Source organism: Magallana gigas, chromosome 1, assembly GCF_963853765.1.
Source record: "Magallana gigas chromosome 1, xbMagGiga1.1, whole genome shotgun sequence".
In the NCBI taxonomy this organism is placed as follows: domain Eukaryota; kingdom Metazoa; phylum Mollusca; class Bivalvia; order Ostreida; family Ostreidae; genus Magallana; species Magallana gigas.
In genome coordinates this window covers 69,257,191-69,278,677 of record NC_088853.1, presented here as the reverse complement: position 1 = coordinate 69,278,677, position 21,487 = coordinate 69,257,191, and the positions used below count along the sequence as shown (strand labels likewise).

Here is a 21,487-nt window from a genome sequence, read left to right as displayed (position 1 = left end):
CTTGATTCATTTATTTTTGTCAAGATTCATACAACACATGTCTGATAGATGGGTTAATGTGCATTAGTTAAAATATGAATTGATTTTAGTAGAACCCGTTTAAATTGGCATAATTGAATATGTCTAATGATTATGAATTGTTTTTATGATTGACTCTTTGGTACCAGTAGTTAATATGCGCATTGTAAATATGTTTTCATTGATTTAGTTTTAACTCCTTTTTGTAATTTTGTTTTACCACATGCAATTTGATTGTGTTCATTTTATTCATACATTGTGTATATATATATCACATATTTTTTTTTTGTACATGTACTAGCTTACATGTATAATTACCTTTTCCATTTCAATTGCCTTTATTTACTTTGAAACATATATAAAATTTTTGTGTTTTTTACATGTATACAGTGTACATGTACTTGTACATACAACATTTGCTGATTTGTTCTTTTTAAGGTACATGTAATGTGTTCAATACCTTGCATTTTTCATTTGGGTTCGTGTGTATCTTATGTTTATTTTTCAGTCCCTTTTGTATAATATAAACAATATTTTTTTTTTCTTTTGAAAATTTTTCATTGTATATACATATTTAAAAAAAAAAAAAAAAAAAAAAAAAAAAAAAAAATAACATTTGTGTATCATTGCTTTGGAGGACCAAAGCTTATTTTGGCAAGGGGGGAAAACTGTTATAGTTAAGTTTAAATTTATAAATTTTAAACTTTTAATGTAACAGTTATGATTAACATGAATTTATAATTCATGATATTTTTGATTTTATATTTTGGATTAATTCTAATATTCACTTAGGATTTTCCTCATGTATGAGTAAATTTTATTTTATTTTAGTTTAATAATATCTACTATTTCGCACAATTTCCTTTAAGTATTTTTTGGAAATTCTCTTTGTTAGCTAATTCATTCGCACATCTTTTGTAAACTTAGGATGACATTCCCAGCTGTTAGATACTAAGAAAAACATTCTTATTTCGGTTTCTTTGGAGGTAAATTCTTTTGCGCTTTTGGCTTGACACTTCGAAATTCCACATAGATAAACCTATTTATTTCATTTCGGCCTCATATAAAAACTTATTTACTTTGTTTCGACTTCGAGTTAATCCTGTCTTTGTTACAGGCCTTCTCCGCGGAAATACGAGTAATTGTTATAACACCTTCTTTGGCTCAGCTAATAGTGTCAAGCATCAAAGAAATTTTGCCGAAATTGGGCGTAAACCTTTTTAAAACAAGTTACCTGATTGGTCAAAATTAAAGTCCGTAGATTGACCGCAATGGTGGGTGACTTTAACAAAGTCACTTTCCATCTTGCGGCAATTCAATAAAGACAGTTTTACTTAAATTTACGGATTTTATTTTGATTCATTCAGGTGCTGTGGAAGCAAGTTTCTTGCAATTAGACACAGGTTGATCCTTTAGCTAATTTCCCCAAACAATTAGTCACGACGGTGAAAACAAATGTGTGACAAGTGGTGGACAGAATCAATTCAATCCTACGTACCTCTCGCTAGCCAGAATTGTGTATTGTGATGCCAGAGGACAGTGCCAACAAATATTTAACATACCATTACAATTTAAGAGACCGCCAAATGCAATGTGGTGACTCAACTTCTCAGACCGCTACCCAAACAACTACAACAACTCCAACGCAAACAGCTACAACAACAACAACAACAGCAGTGAATACATTAAGTGTGAGTTCCTCCTCAACAACAACAACAACAGCAGCAAGTTCAATAACAACAACAGCCAATACATTAAGTGTGAATTCCTCATCAACAACAACACCAGTGAATACATCAAGTGTGAATTCCTCAACAACACAAACAACAACAACAGTAAGTTCATCAACAACAACAGCCAATATACCAACAGCAACAATAACAACAAGTGACAGCTCTCCAACAACCATTATGCAGAGAGATAATGGTGTTCAACTTGCTAAATTCACAGGAAAAAGTGGAAAAGTTAGTGCCACACAATGGTGAACCCTCTTCATTCAGTGGTGTTCCCTTCACTCATTCACAGAGCAACAAATCCTGGGACGCATCGTCTTCCATTTAGCCGACATGGCGCAGCAGTGGTATTTATCACTTCCTGAAACATCTCGGAGTACTCCCCAAAGTTTAAAATCAGCTTTCTTTTCCCGATTTGGAAAACAATCTTCCTTCAACATTGATGTCCTAGATATTAAGCAACAAATTGACGAAACCTGCGAAGAGTACATCACCAGAATTCAACAGATGGCATGTGATGATGAAATACCAAGCCTGATGCTAATTAGTCTCATCGCCAAAGGATTTCAACCGGATATTTCTGAAAAGGTGTTAGATAAAGATCCCCAATCATTTGAGGACCTATTTAAATTCGCAAAAAGGGCAGAATCAACTGTGAAAATTCGTAAAAATGACAGCCTGATTGCATCCATTGAAGGCATGGAAGATCGCCTGATGACGAAACTTTCAAAACAACTGGAAACGACTGTTATGGCTTTAGACCGCCGAGACCAATATGCTCCTGCAGAAGTGAGTGACCGTTATGCTTCATCTGATCAACAGAACAATCCTCATACTAATGTGCACACCAGAAACCATGGAAGACCCCGAGGACATGATTTCCATTCCCAGAGACATTTTAAAAGTGAAAGAAGAGACAGACCGCAATTCTCCAACAATGCCTCTCAATACGGACCTCGCAACCAAGGAAACCGCTTTCCTCGGCCCACTCCTCCGTCCAGACAGCATGGTTACCGTCCAGCCCAGAATCAACGTCATCCTAGTCCCAGTAAGTGCCCAAATTGTTTTATGGACAATTGTGATCAGATTAATTGTATTGCTTTTGGCAAACATTGTTTTTATTGTCATGGGATCAATCATTTTCAAATTGCATGTTTTTCTAACCCTGCTAGTCCATTATATAGAAAGCTAACAAGTTTTGATTCTAACCAATAGGGATTCAAGCCTATCCATTGTATGGGTAGGCGCCTCGAAAAATGTCAAAATCAAAGTGCAAAATCAGCTGATTTAAATTTAGCTACAAATATGATAAAGAATACTGTTGATATTTCTATCAATAAGAAAAGAACAAATGCTCTTGTTGACACTGGTGCATCAATTACTGTAGTTAGTGCTCTATTTTTGAACAAAACATCTTATGCAAATGCTGTGCTTATGAAACCAGATTTTTATTTTGTAAACGGAGTTGGTGGTAGGTTGAATGTTATGGGTAAACTTGACCTCCCCTTATCATTTCAGGGAGCTACATTCAATTTCCCTGTGCATGTTGTTGAAAAGTTGCCCCATTCTTTGATAAATGGTCTTGATTTCATGGAAAAACACAAGGTGATCTTAGACTTAGCCAACAAAACAATGTCCTTTCTCAATGATGCTGCTAATGTTTTCATGCTAAAGTCTAACAGTGGCATAGCAAGAGTTGCAAAATCAACAATTTTACCACCTCATTCAGAGACAATTTTGTGTGTTAAAATTTCAAATAGAAAGTCTGGAGAAACAGTTTTGTTAGAACCATTAGATAATGAATTGCACAATACACATCGTTTGGGTTCAAAATGCTTAATCAAAGTCAACAATAGTCAGTCATGTCTTAAAGTGATAAATCCAACCAACCAGAAAATTCGTTTGGGTAAAGGTAAAATAGTAGCTACGGTTTCAAATTTTGACCAAGATGAATGCATGGTTTACAATCTTGATACACAACCAACAACAAATGAAACTGCATCCATTCACATGGTTCATACAGACACAAACAAACAAACAACTGCCAATACACAAACAAACAAATCATCTGACATCTCATTTGACCTCACTAACTCACACCTGAATACACATCAAAGGGAGATCATGACAAAATTGTTACACAAACATAAAGACATCTTTGCAACAGGAACACATGATCTTGGGAAATGCAATACATACATGCACAAGATTGAAACAGATCATAATGCAAAACCTGTCAAAATGCCTTTATACCGCACAACACCTGCACACCACGCAGAAATCAATAGACAAGTTCAAGATTGGTTGAAAAATGACATCATTAAGGAATCAAATAGTGATTGGCATTCTCCTTGTTTGTTAGTAAAGAAATCTTCTGGTGAATTCAGACTTGTAACTGACTTTCGAAAATTAAACAAAATATCCAAACCAATGTCATTTCCTCTGCCAAGGTTAGAATGTGTCTTTGATACCATTGGCCAAAGTAAAGCTCAGTTCTTCACAAGTCTCGACCTACACAGTGCCTTCTTACAAATTGCTATGCACCCTGACTCTCAACATAAGTCTGCTTTTATTACTCAGAATGGCATTTATGAGTACAAACGTATGCCTTATGGTTTGATGAATGCTCCTGTTTCTTTCCAGATGGTCATGACTCAAGTTCTTAGAGGGTTAACTTGGCGTCAATGTTTAATCTATCTTGACGACATTTTAGTCTTTTCTGAAACATTTGATGACCATCTCACTCATCTTGAACAAATCTTTTCTCGTTTACGCCAGGCAAACTTAAAGTTGAAACCAAGTAAATGTGACTTTGCTGCCAAACAGATTAAATATCTTGGTCACATAATATCTAAACATGGTATCAGAACAGACCCCAAGAAAACTCAAGCTGTCAGTACTTTTCCGGTGCCTAAAACTCAAAAAGATGTGAGATCATTTCTTGGTATGTGTAATTACTACCGCAAATTTGTCAAGGACTATGCTAAGCTCTCATCTCCTCTAAACAATCTCTTGAGAAAGGATACCAAATTTCATTGGACAGAAGAATGTCAGTCATCTTTTGAAACTCTCAAACAGTCTTTAATCTCTTCTCCAATTTTAGCATATCTAGATCTTAGCAAAAGTTTCATTCTCACATGTGATGCCTCATCTTCAGCTATTGGGTTTGTGCTTGGTCAGTTAGACAGTTCTGGTAAAGAACATGTGATTGCTTTTGGAGGTAGAAGTCTCTCTCCTTGCGAAAGAAAATGGTCTACTTCTGAACAAGAAATGCTTGCAATCTTAGAAGGAATACGTGCTTATAGAATCTATCTTTCTGATAAAAAGTTTACCATCTATACCGATCACAAAGCTTTGAAGTATGTCATGGATCAAAAGCGTTCTACAGGTCGATTAGCACGTTGGGCTATAGAAATACAAGGATACCAATTTGAAATTATTCACAAACCTGGTAAATCCAACCAAGTAGCTGATGCCTTGAGCAGACGACAATACGAAGACGAAATGCATGACCCCACAATTGCTTCAATCATAGCAAATCAGTCAGACAGTACTGACAATCAAAACGACTCTTCTCTATCTACTCCTGAACCCGATTCTATTGAACCTGTTTCTGTTGAGTCTACTCTTGTTGAATCAAATCCAGAACCCACTCAGGTTACACTTTTCTATCACAAGGATGATCCAAATGAAGGTATCTTTGCTCTAGAACCAGAAATAGAAATCAGTTTTCAAATCCTGATCTTTCTAATCTATCCAATCTTTCAAAATTGCAGCGCGAGTGCCCAGACTTTAAAGATATCTTTGCTTATTTAGAAAATGGAACTTTACCAGATGATGAAAAATCACAAACCAAGGTCATTCAAACTTCTAAATACTTTGATCTTTGTAACGGTGTACTTTATCATTGGTTTCAAAGAAGAGTGAAGTCAAATCTACCAGTAGATGACAAATGGATCCAACAAATAGCCTTGCCTAGAGTCCTTAGATTAGATGCACTCAATGCATATCATGATAGCAGTGCTGGAGGTGCTCATCTAGGAATTGAGAAAGTCATGGCCGCCATGAAAACTAAATATCATTGGCCTCGGATGCACCAGGAAATATATGATTACATTCACTCCTGTGATACTTGTCAGCGCATCAAACGAGATACCCATGCAAGAAGTCCTCCCCTTACTTCATTACCAATAGTTGGACGCTTTGAGAGATGGCACATGGATTTCCTTAAACTTCATAAAACTTCAAAAGGTTATCAGTATGTCCTACTCATTGTAGATTCTTTTACCAAATGGGTTGAAGCGTTTCCTATGAAAACACAAGAGAGCACTGAAGTTGCTGACTGTCTCTTTCAAAATGTTTTCACCCGCTTTGGCTGCCCAAAATATCTTGTTTCTGACAGAGGAAAATCTTTCATGAACTCTCTTGTTTCTTGCCTCTGTGATATATTTGAGATCAAACACTATCTCACATCTAGTTACCACCCGCAGACCAATAGCCAAGTTGAAAGAACCAACAGCACTCTCATCCAATGTCTCCGAGCCTACACAGACAAACATCAGGAAAACTGGCCAAAGAAACTTCAAGGAATCCTCATGGCATTGAGAAACTCTCCATCAACTCAATCGACAAGCTTTTCTCCATTTTTCATGACTTTCGGTATGGAGATGAACTTGCCTTATGATGTGAATGCCATTCCTAAAGACAAAAAGCTAGGAAACAATGCTCAACAACACATGAATGAAATCATTGAGAACATCAACCTCGCGAAAGATATTGCTAAACAAAACATTGAAAAGCAACAGGAAAAATCCAAAGAAAGATTTGACCAGAAAACCAAAGTCCCAAATTTCAAACTTTTTGATAAGGTTCTTATAAAATCTCACAAAGTCCAAGTTGGATTATCCCCAAAACTTGTTGAAAAGTACCATGGTCCATACTATATCTCGGAAATTGGTCCCAACTTCACCTACAAGATCAGAGATTGCAAAGATCGCAAAGAAGTAAAATCATTCATGAATGCTGTACAGTTGAATCACTACAATGACCCAGAGGTTGACAGACAACACTTAAACGAAAACGCTTGTACTGGCACCCAAAATAACAATCAACCACAGAATGATGTACAAGATGAAAACTCACAAGAGATTCAAGATGACGAAAACCAAACTCAATCATCAACAGATGAGGAAACAGAAGATGAAGCTGACCATTTCCCGTTTGATATCAAAAGACTTGTGAAGTACAGACACAAAGACCAACATTTCTGCATAGAATGGACTGATGGGACCAAATCTTGGGAACCTCAAGAAAATGTGCGCCCAGATTTAGTTCAACAATACTTTGAAAAATATACAAAGAAAGGCCGCCTCAGGAAGAAGTAGTGATTATGACTTTGTTTAGTGGATTTTTGTTCGATAAACAGTGTTTATAGTTTTGTAATTTACTGGTTATTGTTTACATTTGAGTTTATCGGTTATATGCTGTAGTTATTGACAGTATAGTGGCAATTTAAAAGGCTCCTTCAGAGAAAGCGTCATGTATCAGTCAGATAGTTGAATTGGTTACTATCGCTTCCATGGAATTGATTCAAAATCTATGATTCATTTAGAAAAGGAATAATTATGGTCTATAATAGTCATTTTGACAAGTTTAATTCTTGTTAGTTCTTAGTGCTATATATGTGTCTGATCAACACATCTCTTTCGACTATTTCCTTAATTTATTCTTCTTTATGTCCTTGTAGGTTTTGGTCAATGGCGTTGGTATCCTTTCTTCATCTGCACTCTGGTTTGCCTCTTCCATCCATCCAATGCCCTCTCGACACCAGCGAAACACGTAATTACCGAGATAGACAATGCCATCCATCGTCTTAATTATGGTACTATTTTTAAATCAATGGGGAATCTTCATATTTCTAGTGAATATTGGTTGCAGACCTACCAGATATCTCTCCCAAATCAAATAACCAAACCAAAAAGTTTCTTTGTTAACAAACAATCTTGTTCTAAACTTAATTGTCAATTTTTACAGTCTTTGTTAAACCAAATTCATGGTATTTAGGTTGATACTTACAGTCATGTTAGCAAAACTCTTTAATTTCTTAAATCTGTTGTCCCTTTTCATAAAAATCAATCAAAAAGGAAAACTCGTTCATTACTGCCATTTGTAGGAACACTCTCTAAAAGTCTTTTTGGTACGGCTACAATGGATGACGTTAACATTTTAGCTTCTCACATCAATACTTTAACTCAGACATCCAACAACATAGTTAATGCTCTTCAGAAACACAGCGAACATATGACTTCATACATGGCAACAACAAACAAGAGAATGGACAATCTTCAGTTTGGTATTTCAAATAATTTTAGAGCTATCAATACACTTTCTAAAACATTTTTTCTTAATCTGCAACATCTTGAAATTGTCATTGTAAACACAACAGGCATACTAGTCAATCAGTTAGACATTGCTAGTCAATTGCGAGCAAATATCGACAACTTACATGCATCAGTTTTATCTTTGATTCAAGGAAAATTGACTCCATATCTCATCTCTAGAGAACTTTTACAATATTCAATTTCAGAAATTCAAAAACTGTTGTCTCACAAAGAACCACATTTTTACCTTTCTCAAAAATCAGTAAACTGGTACTACCAAAATGCAAAATTTTTCTATGTTAGACACAAAAGCTCATTATTTATCACTGTTAAATTTCCACTCACTTCTCAGAGACAACCAATCAGACTATACAAAGTATTATCATACCCAGTACCAATCAATGGAACATCATCACATGCTACTAGCCTATTGAATCTCCCAACTTACTTTGCCGTCACTTCACCCCAACAATTTTACACAACATTCACAGTCGCAGAAATAGCCTCATGTCAAAATGATGATGAAATTCACTGCACTTTAAATAAAGCTCTTACACCTGTTACATCACCATCTTGTGTCATTGGTCTTTTTGCTAACAATAAAAAGTGGGTCAAAGATTTTTGCAATTTTAGATTTTTACAAAATGTTTTGAAATCTGACATCATTGAACTTTCAAGTACTTCAGTCCTAGTCTACAATGCATGGAATATAGATATGAACTGCCCCAATAAACAACAAATTTTAAAAGGTTGCAAATTTTGTGTACTGCACATTCCTTGTAGATGCACTCTCACCACAAATACCTTGTTTTACTCTCCAAAGCTTGTTGACTGTCATAAATCTTTACAAAATATTACTACCTCTCACCCTCTCAATTTGGCTCTCCTTCAGGAATTTTTCAGTGATTCATTATTAAAGTCAATTTCAGGTGACACTACATTTTTAGACCCAATTCAAGTAAACCTCCCTGACTTTAAATTGTATTCACATAATTATAATCAATTTTTGGCTGCGGATCAAAAAGCTCATCTAAATTTGACGAAAATGGTTCAAGTTGCAAAGAAAGATCAAATTATTTTTAAATCTTTGGCAGAACCTCTACTTGATGGTAACATAGAAATTAATTCATCTTGGCCTTCTGTTAATGATATTGTTGATTTCGTTGCCCTGGGAATAGCCATTCTTTCTTTAGTAGGGTTAATTTTTATGTTTTTCAAAGTTAGGAAATTGCTTTTAATTGTTTCAATACTAACACAGGTTAAACAAGCTACATCTGAATCAGAAATACCTTCTTTTGTTTACAAACCATTTCAACCTGCTACCTCCTCTCCAACAGAGTTTGAATATTTGTTACAAAATTTTTCATGGAATCATGCATCAGTTTTGTTATCTTCAATTGTTATTTCAATTTTGTTTTTCTTCACTGTATTTCTTTGGTATTCAAAAAGAAAACTGAAATGCACCCAGATTATTTTAGAACTTACAACTGGTGGTGAATGTATACTAGTTCCTGTTTTGACGTTACCATTGTGTCCTTCATTTTGGCAAATCAACCTACCTTCTCAAATTAATCATATTTCTGTCAAGTTTTCATTGTTTTCATCCAAAATGTTTATTAACTGGTCAGATTTTACTGTGACAAATATTAAAGGTACTCAAGCAATTACTGTTAAATCAAAGATTAACCTTGATTTTTGTACTGCATACAAAGCAAAGAGAATAACTGAACAACCCTTTGATATCCATATTTTGATTTCACATCATGGTTTATATCAACCACTGCCTCATTTTGGCACATTTATTGTCAATGCAATGAATCTTAAAGAACACTCCCCTTGATTTTTATACATTGTTGTATATCTCACTTGATTCATTTATTTTTGTCAAGATTCATACAACACATGTCTGATAGATGGGTTAATGTGCATTAGTTAAAATATGAATTGATTTTAGTAGAACCCGTTTAAATTGGCATAATTGAATATGTCTAATGATTATGAATTGTTTTTATGATTGACTCTTTGGTACCAGTAGTTAATATGCGCATTGTAAATATGTTTTCATTGATTTAGTTTTAACTCCTTTTTGTAATTTTGTTTTACCACATGCAATTTGATTGTGTTCATTTTATTCATACATTGTGTATATATATATCACATATTTTTTTTTTGTACATGTACTAGCTTACATGTATAATTACCTTTTCCATTTCAATTGCCTTTATTTACTTTTAAACATATATAAAATTTTTGTGTTTTTTACATGTATACAGTGTACATGTACTTGTACATACAACATTTGCTGATTTGTTCTTTTTAAGGTACATGTAATGTGTTCAATACCTTGCATTTTTCATTTGGGTTCGTGTGTATCTTATGTTTATTTTTCAGTCCCTTTTGTATAATATAAACAATATTTTTTTTTTCTTTTGAAAATTTTTCATTGTATATACATATTTAAAAAAAAAAAAAAAAAAAAAAAAAAAAAAAAAATAACATTTGTGTATCATTGCTTTGGAGGACCAAAGCTTATTTTGGCAAGGGGGGAAAACTGTTATAGTTAAGTTTAAATTTATAAATTTTAAACTTTTAATGTAACAGTTATGATTAACATGAATTTATAATTCATGATATTTTTGATTTTATATTTTGGATTAATTCTAATATTCACTTAGGATTTTCCTCATGTATGAGTAAATTTTATTTTATTTTAGTTTAATAATATCTACTATTTCGCACAATTTCCTTTAAGTATTTTTTGGAAATTCTCTTTGTTAGCTAATTCATTCGCACATCTTTTGTAAACTTAGGATGACATTCCCAGCTGTTAGATACTAAGAAAAACATTCTTATTTCGGTTTCTTTGGAGGTAAATTCTTTTGCGCTTTTGGCTTGACACTTCGAAATTCCACATAGATAAACCTATTTATTTCATTTCGGCCTCATATAAAAACTTATTTACTTTGTTTCGACTTCGAGTTAATCCTGTCTTTGTTACAGGCCTTCTCCGCGGAAATACGAGTAATTGTTATAACACCTTCTTTGGCTCAGCTAATAGTGTCAAGCATCAAAGAAATTTTGCCGAAATTGGGCGTAAACCTTTTTAAAACAAGTTACCTGATTGGTCAAAATTAAAGTCCGTAGATTGACCGCAATGGTGGGTGACTTTAACAAAGTCACTTTCCATCTTGCGGCAATTCAATAAAGACAGTTTTACTTAAATTTACGGATTTTATTTTGATTCATTCAGGTGCTGTGGAAGCAAGTTTCTTGCAATTAGACACAGGTTGATCCTTTAGCTAATTTCCCCAAACAATTAGTCACGACGGTGAAAACAAATGTGTGACAAGTGGTGGACAGAATCAATTCAATCCTACGTACCTCTCGCTAGCCAGAATTGTGTATTGTGATGCCAGAGGACAGTGCCAACAAATATTTAACATACCATTACAATTTAAGAGACCGCCAAATGCAATGTGGTGACTCAACTTCTCAGACCGCTACCCAAACAACTACAACAACTCCAACGCAAACAGCTACAACAACAACAACAACAGCAGTGAATACATTAAGTGTGAGTTCCTCCTCAACAACAACAACAACAGCAGCAAGTTCAATAACAACAACAGCCAATACATTAAGTGTGAATTCCTCATCAACAACAACACCAGTGAATACATCAAGTGTGAATTCCTCAACAACACAAACAACAACAACAGTAAGTTCATCAACAACAACAGCCAATATACCAACAGCAACAATAACAACAAGTGACAGCTCTCCAACAACCATTATGCAGAGAGATAATGGTGTTCAACTTGCTAAATTCACAGGAAAAAGTGGAAAAGTTAGTGCCACACAATGGTGAACCCTCTTCATTCAGTGGTGTTCCCTTCACTCATTCACAGAGCAACAAATCCTGGGACGCATCGTCTTCCATTTAGCCGACATGGCGCAGCAGTGGTATTTATCACTTCCTGAAACATCTCGGAGTACTCCCCAAAGTTTAAAATCAGCTTTCTTTTCCCGATTTGGAAAACAATCTTCCTTCAACATTGATGTCCTAGATATTAAGCAACAAATTGACGAAACCTGCGAAGAGTACATCACCAGAATTCAACAGATGGCATGTGATGATGAAATACCAAGCCTGATGCTAATTAGTCTCATCGCCAAAGGATTTCAACCGGATATTTCTGAAAAGGTGTTAGATAAAGATCCCCAATCATTTGAGGACCTATTTAAATTCGCAAAAAGGGCAGAATCAACTGTGAAAATTCGTAAAAATGACAGCCTGATTGCATCCATTGAAGGCATGGAAGATCGCCTGATGACGAAACTTTCAAAACAACTGGAAACGACTGTTATGGCTTTAGACCGCCGAGACCAATATGCTCCTGCAGAAGTGAGTGACCGTTATGCTTCATCTGATCAACAGAACAATCCTCATACTAATGTGCACACCAGAAACCATGGAAGACCCCGAGGACATGATTTCCATTCCCAGAGACATTTTAAAAGTGAAAGAAGAGACAGACCGCAATTCTCCAACAATGCCTCTCAATACGGACCTCGCAACCAAGGAAACCGCTTTCCTCGGCCCACTCCTCCGTCCAGACAGCATGGTTACCGTCCAGCCCAGAATCAACGTCATCCTAGTCCCAGTAAGTGCCCAAATTGTTTTATGGACAATTGTGATCAGATTAATTGTATTGCTTTTGGCAAACATTGTTTTTATTGTCATGGGATCAATCATTTTCAAATTGCATGTTTTTCTAACCCTGCTAGTCCATTATATAGAAAGCTAACAAGTTTTGATTCTAACCAATAGGGATTCAAGCCTATCCATTGTATGGGTAGGCGCCTCGAAAAATGTCAAAATCAAAGTGCAAAATCAGCTGATTTAAATTTAGCTACAAATATGATAAAGAATACTGTTGATATTTCTATCAATAAGAAAAGAACAAATGCTCTTGTTGACACTGGTGCATCAATTACTGTAGTTAGTGCTCTATTTTTGAACAAAACATCTTATGCAAATGCTGTGCTTATGAAACCAGATTTTTATTTTGTAAACGGAGTTGGTGGTAGGTTGAATGTTATGGGTAAACTTGACCTCCCCTTATCATTTCAGGGAGCTACATTCAATTTCCCTGTGCATGTTGTTGAAAAGTTGCCCCATTCTTTGATAAATGGTCTTGATTTCATGGAAAAACACAAGGTGATCTTAGACTTAGCCAACAAAACAATGTCCTTTCTCAATGATGCTGCTAATGTTTTCATGCTAAAGTCTAACAGTGGCATAGCAAGAGTTGCAAAATCAACAATTTTACCACCTCATTCAGAGACAATTTTGTGTGTTAAAATTTCAAATAGAAAGTCTGGAGAAACAGTTTTGTTAGAACCATTAGATAATGAATTGCACAATACACATCGTTTGGGTTCAAAATGCTTAATCAAAGTCAACAATAGTCAGTCATGTCTTAAAGTGATAAATCCAACCAACCAGAAAATTCGTTTGGGTAAAGGTAAAATAGTAGCTACGGTTTCAAATTTTGACCAAGATGAATGCATGGTTTACAATCTTGATACACAACCAACAACAAATGAAACTGCATCCATTCACATGGTTCATACAGACACAAACAAACAAACAACTGCCAATACACAAACAAACAAATCATCTGACATCTCATTTGACCTCACTAACTCACACCTGAATACACATCAAAGGGAGATCATGACAAAATTGTTACACAAACATAAAGACATCTTTGCAACAGGAACACATGATCTTGGGAAATGCAATACATACATGCACAAGATTGAAACAGATCATAATGCAAAACCTGTCAAAATGCCTTTATACCGCACAACACCTGCACACCACGCAGAAATCAATAGACAAGTTCAAGATTGGTTGAAAAATGACATCATTAAGGAATCAAATAGTGATTGGCATTCTCCTTGTTTGTTAGTAAAGAAATCTTCTGGTGAATTCAGACTTGTAACTGACTTTCGAAAATTAAACAAAATATCCAAACCAATGTCATTTCCTCTGCCAAGGTTAGAATGTGTCTTTGATACCATTGGCCAAAGTAAAGCTCAGTTCTTCACAAGTCTCGACCTACACAGTGCCTTCTTACAAATTGCTATGCACCCTGACTCTCAACATAAGTCTGCTTTTATTACTCAGAATGGCATTTATGAGTACAAACGTATGCCTTATGGTTTGATGAATGCTCCTGTTTCTTTCCAGATGGTCATGACTCAAGTTCTTAGAGGGTTAACTTGGCGTCAATGTTTAATCTATCTTGACGACATTTTAGTCTTTTCTGAAACATTTGATGACCATCTCACTCATCTTGAACAAATCTTTTCTCGTTTACGCCAGGCAAACTTAAAGTTGAAACCAAGTAAATGTGACTTTGCTGCCAAACAGATTAAATATCTTGGTCACATAATATCTAAACATGGTATCAGAACAGACCCCAAGAAAACTCAAGCTGTCAGTACTTTTCCGGTGCCTAAAACTCAAAAAGATGTGAGATCATTTCTTGGTATGTGTAATTACTACCGCAAATTTGTCAAGGACTATGCTAAGCTCTCATCTCCTCTAAACAATCTCTTGAGAAAGGATACCAAATTTCATTGGACAGAAGAATGTCAGTCATCTTTTGAAACTCTCAAACAGTCTTTAATCTCTTCTCCAATTTTAGCATATCTAGATCTTAGCAAAAGTTTCATTCTCACATGTGATGCCTCATCTTCAGCTATTGGGTTTGTGCTTGGTCAGTTAGACAGTTCTGGTAAAGAACATGTGATTGCTTTTGGAGGTAGAAGTCTCTCTCCTTGCGAAAGAAAATGGTCTACTTCTGAACAAGAAATGCTTGCAATCTTAGAAGGAATACGTGCTTATAGAATCTATCTTTCTGATAAAAAGTTTACCATCTATACCGATCACAAAGCTTTGAAGTATGTCATGGATCAAAAGCGTTCTACAGGTCGATTAGCACGTTGGGCTATAGAAATACAAGGATACCAATTTGAAATTATTCACAAACCTGGTAAATCCAACCAAGTAGCTGATGCCTTGAGCAGACGACAATACGAAGACGAAATGCATGACCCCACAATTGCTTCAATCATAGCAAATCAGTCAGACAGTACTGACAATCAAAACGACTCTTCTCTATCTACTCCTGAACCCGATTCTATTGAACCTGTTTCTGTTGAGTCTACTCTTGTTGAATCAAATCCAGAACCCACTCAGGTTACACTTTTCTATCACAAGGATGATCCAAATGAAGGTATCTTTGCTCTAGAACCAGAAATAGAAATCAGTTTTCAAATCCTGATCTTTCTAATCTATCCAATCTTTCAAAATTGCAGCGCGAGTGCCCAGACTTTAAAGATATCTTTGCTTATTTAGAAAATGGAACTTTACCAGATGATGAAAAATCACAAACCAAGGTCATTCAAACTTCTAAATACTTTGATCTTTGTAACGGTGTACTTTATCATTGGTTTCAAAGAAGAGTGAAGTCAAATCTACCAGTAGATGACAAATGGATCCAACAAATAGCCTTGCCTAGAGTCCTTAGATTAGATGCACTCAATGCATATCATGATAGCAGTGCTGGAGGTGCTCATCTAGGAATTGAGAAAGTCATGGCCGCCATGAAAACTAAATATCATTGGCCTCGGATGCACCAGGAAATATATGATTACATTCACTCCTGTGATACTTGTCAGCGCATCAAACGAGATACCCATGCAAGAAGTCCTCCCCTTACTTCATTACCAATAGTTGGACGCTTTGAGAGATGGCACATGGATTTCCTTAAACTTCATAAAACTTCAAAAGGTTATCAGTATGTCCTACTCATTGTAGATTCTTTTACCAAATGGGTTGAAGCGTTTCCTATGAAAACACAAGAGAGCACTGAAGTTGCTGACTGTCTCTTTCAAAATGTTTTCACCCGCTTTGGCTGCCCAAAATATCTTGTTTCTGACAGAGGAAAATCTTTCATGAACTCTCTTGTTTCTTGCCTCTGTGATATATTTGAGATCAAACACTATCTCACATCTAGTTACCACCCGCAGACCAATAGCCAAGTTGAAAGAACCAACAGCACTCTCATCCAATGTCTCCGAGCCTACACAGACAAACATCAGGAAAACTGGCCAAAGAAACTTCAAGGAATCCTCATGGCATTGAGAAACTCTCCATCAACTCAATCGACAAGCTTTTCTCCATTTTTCATGACTTTCGGTATGGAGATGAACTTGCCTTATGATGTGAATGCCATTCCTAAAGACAAAAAGCTAGGAAACAATGCTCAACAACACATGAATGAAATCATTGAGAACATCAACCTCGCGAAAGATATTGCTAAACAAAACATTGAAAAGCAACAGGAAAAATCCAAAGAAAGATTTGACCAGAAAACCAAAGTCCCAAATTTCAAACTTTTTGATAAGGTTCTTATAAAATCTCACAAAGTCCAAGTTGGATTATCCCCAAAACTTGTTGAAAAGTACCATGGTCCATACTATATCTCGGAAATTGGTCCCAACTTCACCTACAAGATCAGAGATTGCAAAGATCGCAAAGAAGTAAAATCATTCATGAATGCTGTACAGTTGAATCACTACAATGACCCAGAGGTTGACAGACAACACTTAAACGAAAACGCTTGTACTGGCACCCAAAATAACAATCAACCACAGAATGATGTACAAGATGAAAACTCACAAGAGATTCAAGATGACGAAAACCAAACTCAATCATCAACAGATGAGGAAACAGAAGATGAAGCTGACCATTTCCCGTTTGATATCAAAAGACTTGTGAAGTACAGACACAAAGACCAACATTTCTGCATAGAATGGACTGATGGGACCAAATCTTGGGAACCTCAAGAAAATGTGCGCCCAGATTTAGTTCAACAATACTTTGAAAAATATACAAAGAAAGGCCGCCTCAGGAAGAAGTAGTGATTATGACTTTGTTTAGTGGATTTTTGTTCGATAAACAGTGTTTATAGTTTTGTAATTTACTGGTTATTGTTTACATTTGAGTTTATCGGTTATATGCTGTAGTTATTGACAGTATAGTGGCAATTTAAAAGGCTCCTTCAGAGAAAGCGTCATGTATCAGTCAGATAGTTGAATTGGTTACTATCGCTTCCATGGAATTGATTCAAAATCTATGATTCATTTAGAAAAGGAATAATTATGGTCTATAATAGTCATTTTGACAAGTTTAATTCTTGTTAGTTCTTAGTGCTATATATGTGTCTGATCAACACATCTCTTTCGACTATTTCCTTAATTTATTCTTCTTTATGTCCTTGTAGGTTTTGGTCAATGGCGTTGGTATCCTTTCTTCATCTGCACTCTGGTTTGCCTCTTCCATCCATCCAATGCCCTCTCGACACCAGCGAAACACGTAATTACCGAGATAGACAATGCCATCCATCGTCTTAATTATGGTACTATTTTTAAATCAATGGGGAATCTTCATATTTCTAGTGAATATTGGTTGCAGACCTACCAGATATCTCTCCCAAATCAAATAACCAAACCAAAAAGTTTCTTTGTTAACAAACAATCTTGTTCTAAACTTAATTGTCAATTTTTACAGTCTTTGTTAAACCAAATTCATGGTATTTAGGTTGATACTTACAGTCATGTTAGCAAAACTCTTTAATTTCTTAAATCTGTTGTCCCTTTTCATAAAAATCAATCAAAAAGGAAAACTCGTTCATTACTGCCATTTGTAGGAACACTCTCTAAAAGTCTTTTTGGTACGGCTACAATGGATGACGTTAACATTTTAGCTTCTCACATCAATACTTTAACTCAGACATCCAACAACATAGTTAATGCTCTTCAGAAACACAGCGAACATATGACTTCATACATGGCAACAACAAACAAGAGAATGGACAATCTTCAGTTTGGTATTTCAAATAATTTTAGAGCTATCAATACACTTTCTAAAACATTTTTTCTTAATCTGCAACATCTTGAAATTGTCATTGTAAACACAACAGGCATACTAGTCAATCAGTTAGACATTGCTAGTCAATTGCGAGCAAATATCGACAACTTACATGCATCAGTTTTATCTTTGATTCAAGGAAAATTGACTCCATATCTCATCTCTAGAGAACTTTTACAATATTCAATTTCAGAAATTCAAAAACTGTTGTCTCACAAAGAACCACATTTTTACCTTTCTCAAAAATCAGTAAACTGGTACTACCAAAATGCAAAATTTTTCTATGTTAGACACAAAAGCTCATTATTTATCACTGTTAAATTTCCACTCACTTCTCAGAGACAACCAATCAGACTATACAAAGTATTATCATACCCAGTACCAATCAATGGAACATCATCACATGCTACTAGCCTATTGAATCTCCCAACTTACTTTGCCGTCACTTCACCCCAACAATTTTACACAACATTCACAGTCGCAGAAATAGCCTCATGTCAAAATGATGATGAAATTCACTGCACTTTAAATAAAGCTCTTACACCTGTTACATCACCATCTTGTGTCATTGGTCTTTTTGCTAACAATAAAAAGTGGGTCAAAGATTTTTGCAATTTTAGATTTTTACAAAATGTTTTGAAATCTGACATCATTGAACTTTCAAGTACTTCAGTCCTAGTCTACAATGCATGGAATATAGATATGAACTGCCCCAATAAACAACAAATTTTAAAAGGTTGCAAATTTTGTGTACTGCACATTCCTTGTAGATGCACTCTCACCACAAATACCTTGTTTTACTCTCCAAAGCTTGTTGACTGTCATAAATCTTTACAAAATATTACTACCTCTCACCCTCTCAATTTGGCTCTCCTTCAGGAATTTTTCAGTGATTCATTATTAAAGTCAATTTCAGGTGACACTACATTTTTAGACCCAATTCAAGTAAACCTCCCTGACTTTAAATTGTATTCACATAATTATAATCAATTTTTGGCTGCGGATCAAAAAGCTCATCTAAATTTGACGAAAATGGTTCAAGTTGCAAAGAAAGATCAAATTATTTTTAAATCTTTGGCAGAACCTCTACTTGATGGTAACATAGAAATTAATTCATCTTGGCCTTCTGTTAATGATATTGTTGATTTTGTTGCCCTGGGAATAGCCATTCTTTCTTTAGTAGGGTTAATTTTTATGTTTTTCAAAGTTAGGAAATTGCTTTTAATTGTTTCAATACTAACACAGGTTAAACAAGCTACATCTGAATCAGAAATACCTTCTTTTGTTTACAAACCATTTCAACCTGCTACCTCCTCTCCAACAGAGTTTGAATATTTGTTACAAAATTTTTCATGGAATCATGCATCAGTTTTGTTATCTTCAATTGTTATTTCAATTTTGTTTTTCTTCACTGTATTTCTTTGGTATTCAAAAAGAAAACTGAAATGCACCCAGATTATTTTAGAACTTACAACTGGTGGTGAATGTATACTAGTTCCTGTTTTGACGTTACCATTGTGTCCTTCATTTTGGCAAATCAACCTACCTTCTCAAATTAATCATATTTCTGTCAAGTTTTCATTGTTTTCATCCAAAATGTTTATTAACTGGTCAGATTTTACTGTGACAAATATTAAAGGTACTCGAGCAATTACTGTTAAATCAAAGATTAACCTTGATTTTTGTACTGCATACAAAGCAAAGAGAATAACTGAACAACCCTTTGATATCCATATTTTGATTTCACATCATGGTTTATATCAACCACTGCCTCATTTTGGCACATTTATTGTCAATGCAATGAATCTTAAAGAACACTCCCCTTGATTTTTATACATTGTTGTATATCTCACTTGATTCATTTATTTTTGTCAAGATTCATACAACACATGTCTGATAGATGGGTTAATGTGCATTAGTTAAAATATGAATTGATTTTAGTAGAACCCGTTTAAATTGGCATAATTGAATATGTCTAATGATTATGAATTGTTTTTATGATTGACTCTTTGGTACCAGTAGTTAATATGCGCATTGTAAATATGTTTTCATTGATTTAGTTTTAACTCCTTTTTGTAATTTTGTTTTACCACATGCAATTTGATTGTGTTCATTTTATTCATACATTGTGTATATATATATCACATATTTTTTTTTTGTACATGTACTAGCTTACATGTATAATTACCTTTTCCATTTCAATTGCCTTTATTTACTTTTAAACATATATAAAATTTTTGTGTTTTTTACATGTATACAGTGTACATGTACTTGTACATACAACATTTGCTGATTTGTTCTTTTTAAGGTACATGTAATGTGTTCAATACCTTGCATTTTTCATTTGGGTTCGTGTGTATCTTATGTTTATTTTTCAGTCCCTTTTGTATAATATAAACAATATTTTTTTTTTCTTTTGAAAATTTTTCATTGTATATACATATTTAAAAAAAAAAAAAAAAAAAAAAAAAAAAAAAAAAATAACATTTGTGTATCATTGCTTTGGAGGACCAAAGCTTATTTTGGCAAGGGGGGAAAACTGTTATAGTTAAGTTTAAATTTATAAATTTTAAACTTTTAATGTAACAGTTATGATTAACATGAATTTATAATTCATGATATTTTTGATTTTATATTTTGGATTAATTCTAATATTCACTTAGGATTTTCCTCATGTATGAGTAAATTTTATTTTATTTTAGTTTAATAATATCTACTATTTCGCACAATTTCCTTTAAGTATTTTTTGGAAATTCTCTTTGTTAGCTAATTCATTCGCACATCTTTTGTAAACTTAGGATGACATTCCCAGCTGTTAGATACTAAGAAAAACATTCTTATTTCGGTTTCTTTGGAGGTAAATTCTTTTGCGCTTTTGGCTTGACACTTCGAAATTCCACATAGATAAACCTATTTATTTCATTTCGGCCTCATATAAAAACTTATTTACTTTGTTTCGACTTCGAGTTAATCCTGTCTTTGTTACAGGCCTTCTCCGCGGAAATACGAGTAATTGTTATAACACCTTCTTTAGCTCAGCTAATAGTGTCAAGCATCAAAGAAATTTTGCCGAAATTGGGCGTAAACCTTTTTAAAACAAGTTACCTGATTGGTCAAAATTAAAGTCCGTAGATTGACCGCAATGGTGGGTGACTTTAACAAAGTCACTTTCCATCTTGCGGCAATTCAATAAAGACAGTTTTACTTAAATTTACGGATTTTATTTTGATTCATTCAGGTGCTGTGGAAGCAAGTTTCTTGCAATTAGACACAGGTTGATCCTTTAGCTAATTTCCCCAAACAATTAGTCACGACGGTGAAAACAAATGTGTGACAAACATAAGGCA

General features: G+C 34.6%; 2 protein-coding genes across 2 annotated transcripts; both read left to right on the top strand.

Moving 5' to 3' along the window:
* Positions 1–1,778: 1,778 nt before the first annotated feature.
* LOC136273030 (uncharacterized) lies at positions 1,779–10,215 on the top strand. The gene is made up of 2 exons (XM_066076748.1): positions 1,779–2,799; positions 7,498–10,215. Exons 1-2 carry the CDS (start codon positions 2,085–2,087, stop codon positions 7,812–7,814), a joined length of 1,032 nt encoding a protein of 343 aa, XP_065932820.1. The 5' UTR covers positions 1,779–2,084; the 3' UTR covers positions 7,815–10,215.
* Positions 10,216–11,774: 1,559 nt separating this feature from the next.
* LOC136273033 (uncharacterized) lies at positions 11,775–20,192 on the top strand. Its single transcript, XM_066076751.1, has 2 exons — positions 11,775–12,795; positions 17,494–20,192. The coding sequence occupies exons 1-2, from the start codon at positions 12,081–12,083 to the stop codon at positions 17,808–17,810; spliced, it is 1,032 nt and encodes a 343-aa protein (XP_065932823.1). The 5' UTR covers positions 11,775–12,080; the 3' UTR covers positions 17,811–20,192.
* Positions 20,193–21,487: the final 1,295 nt, after the last annotated feature.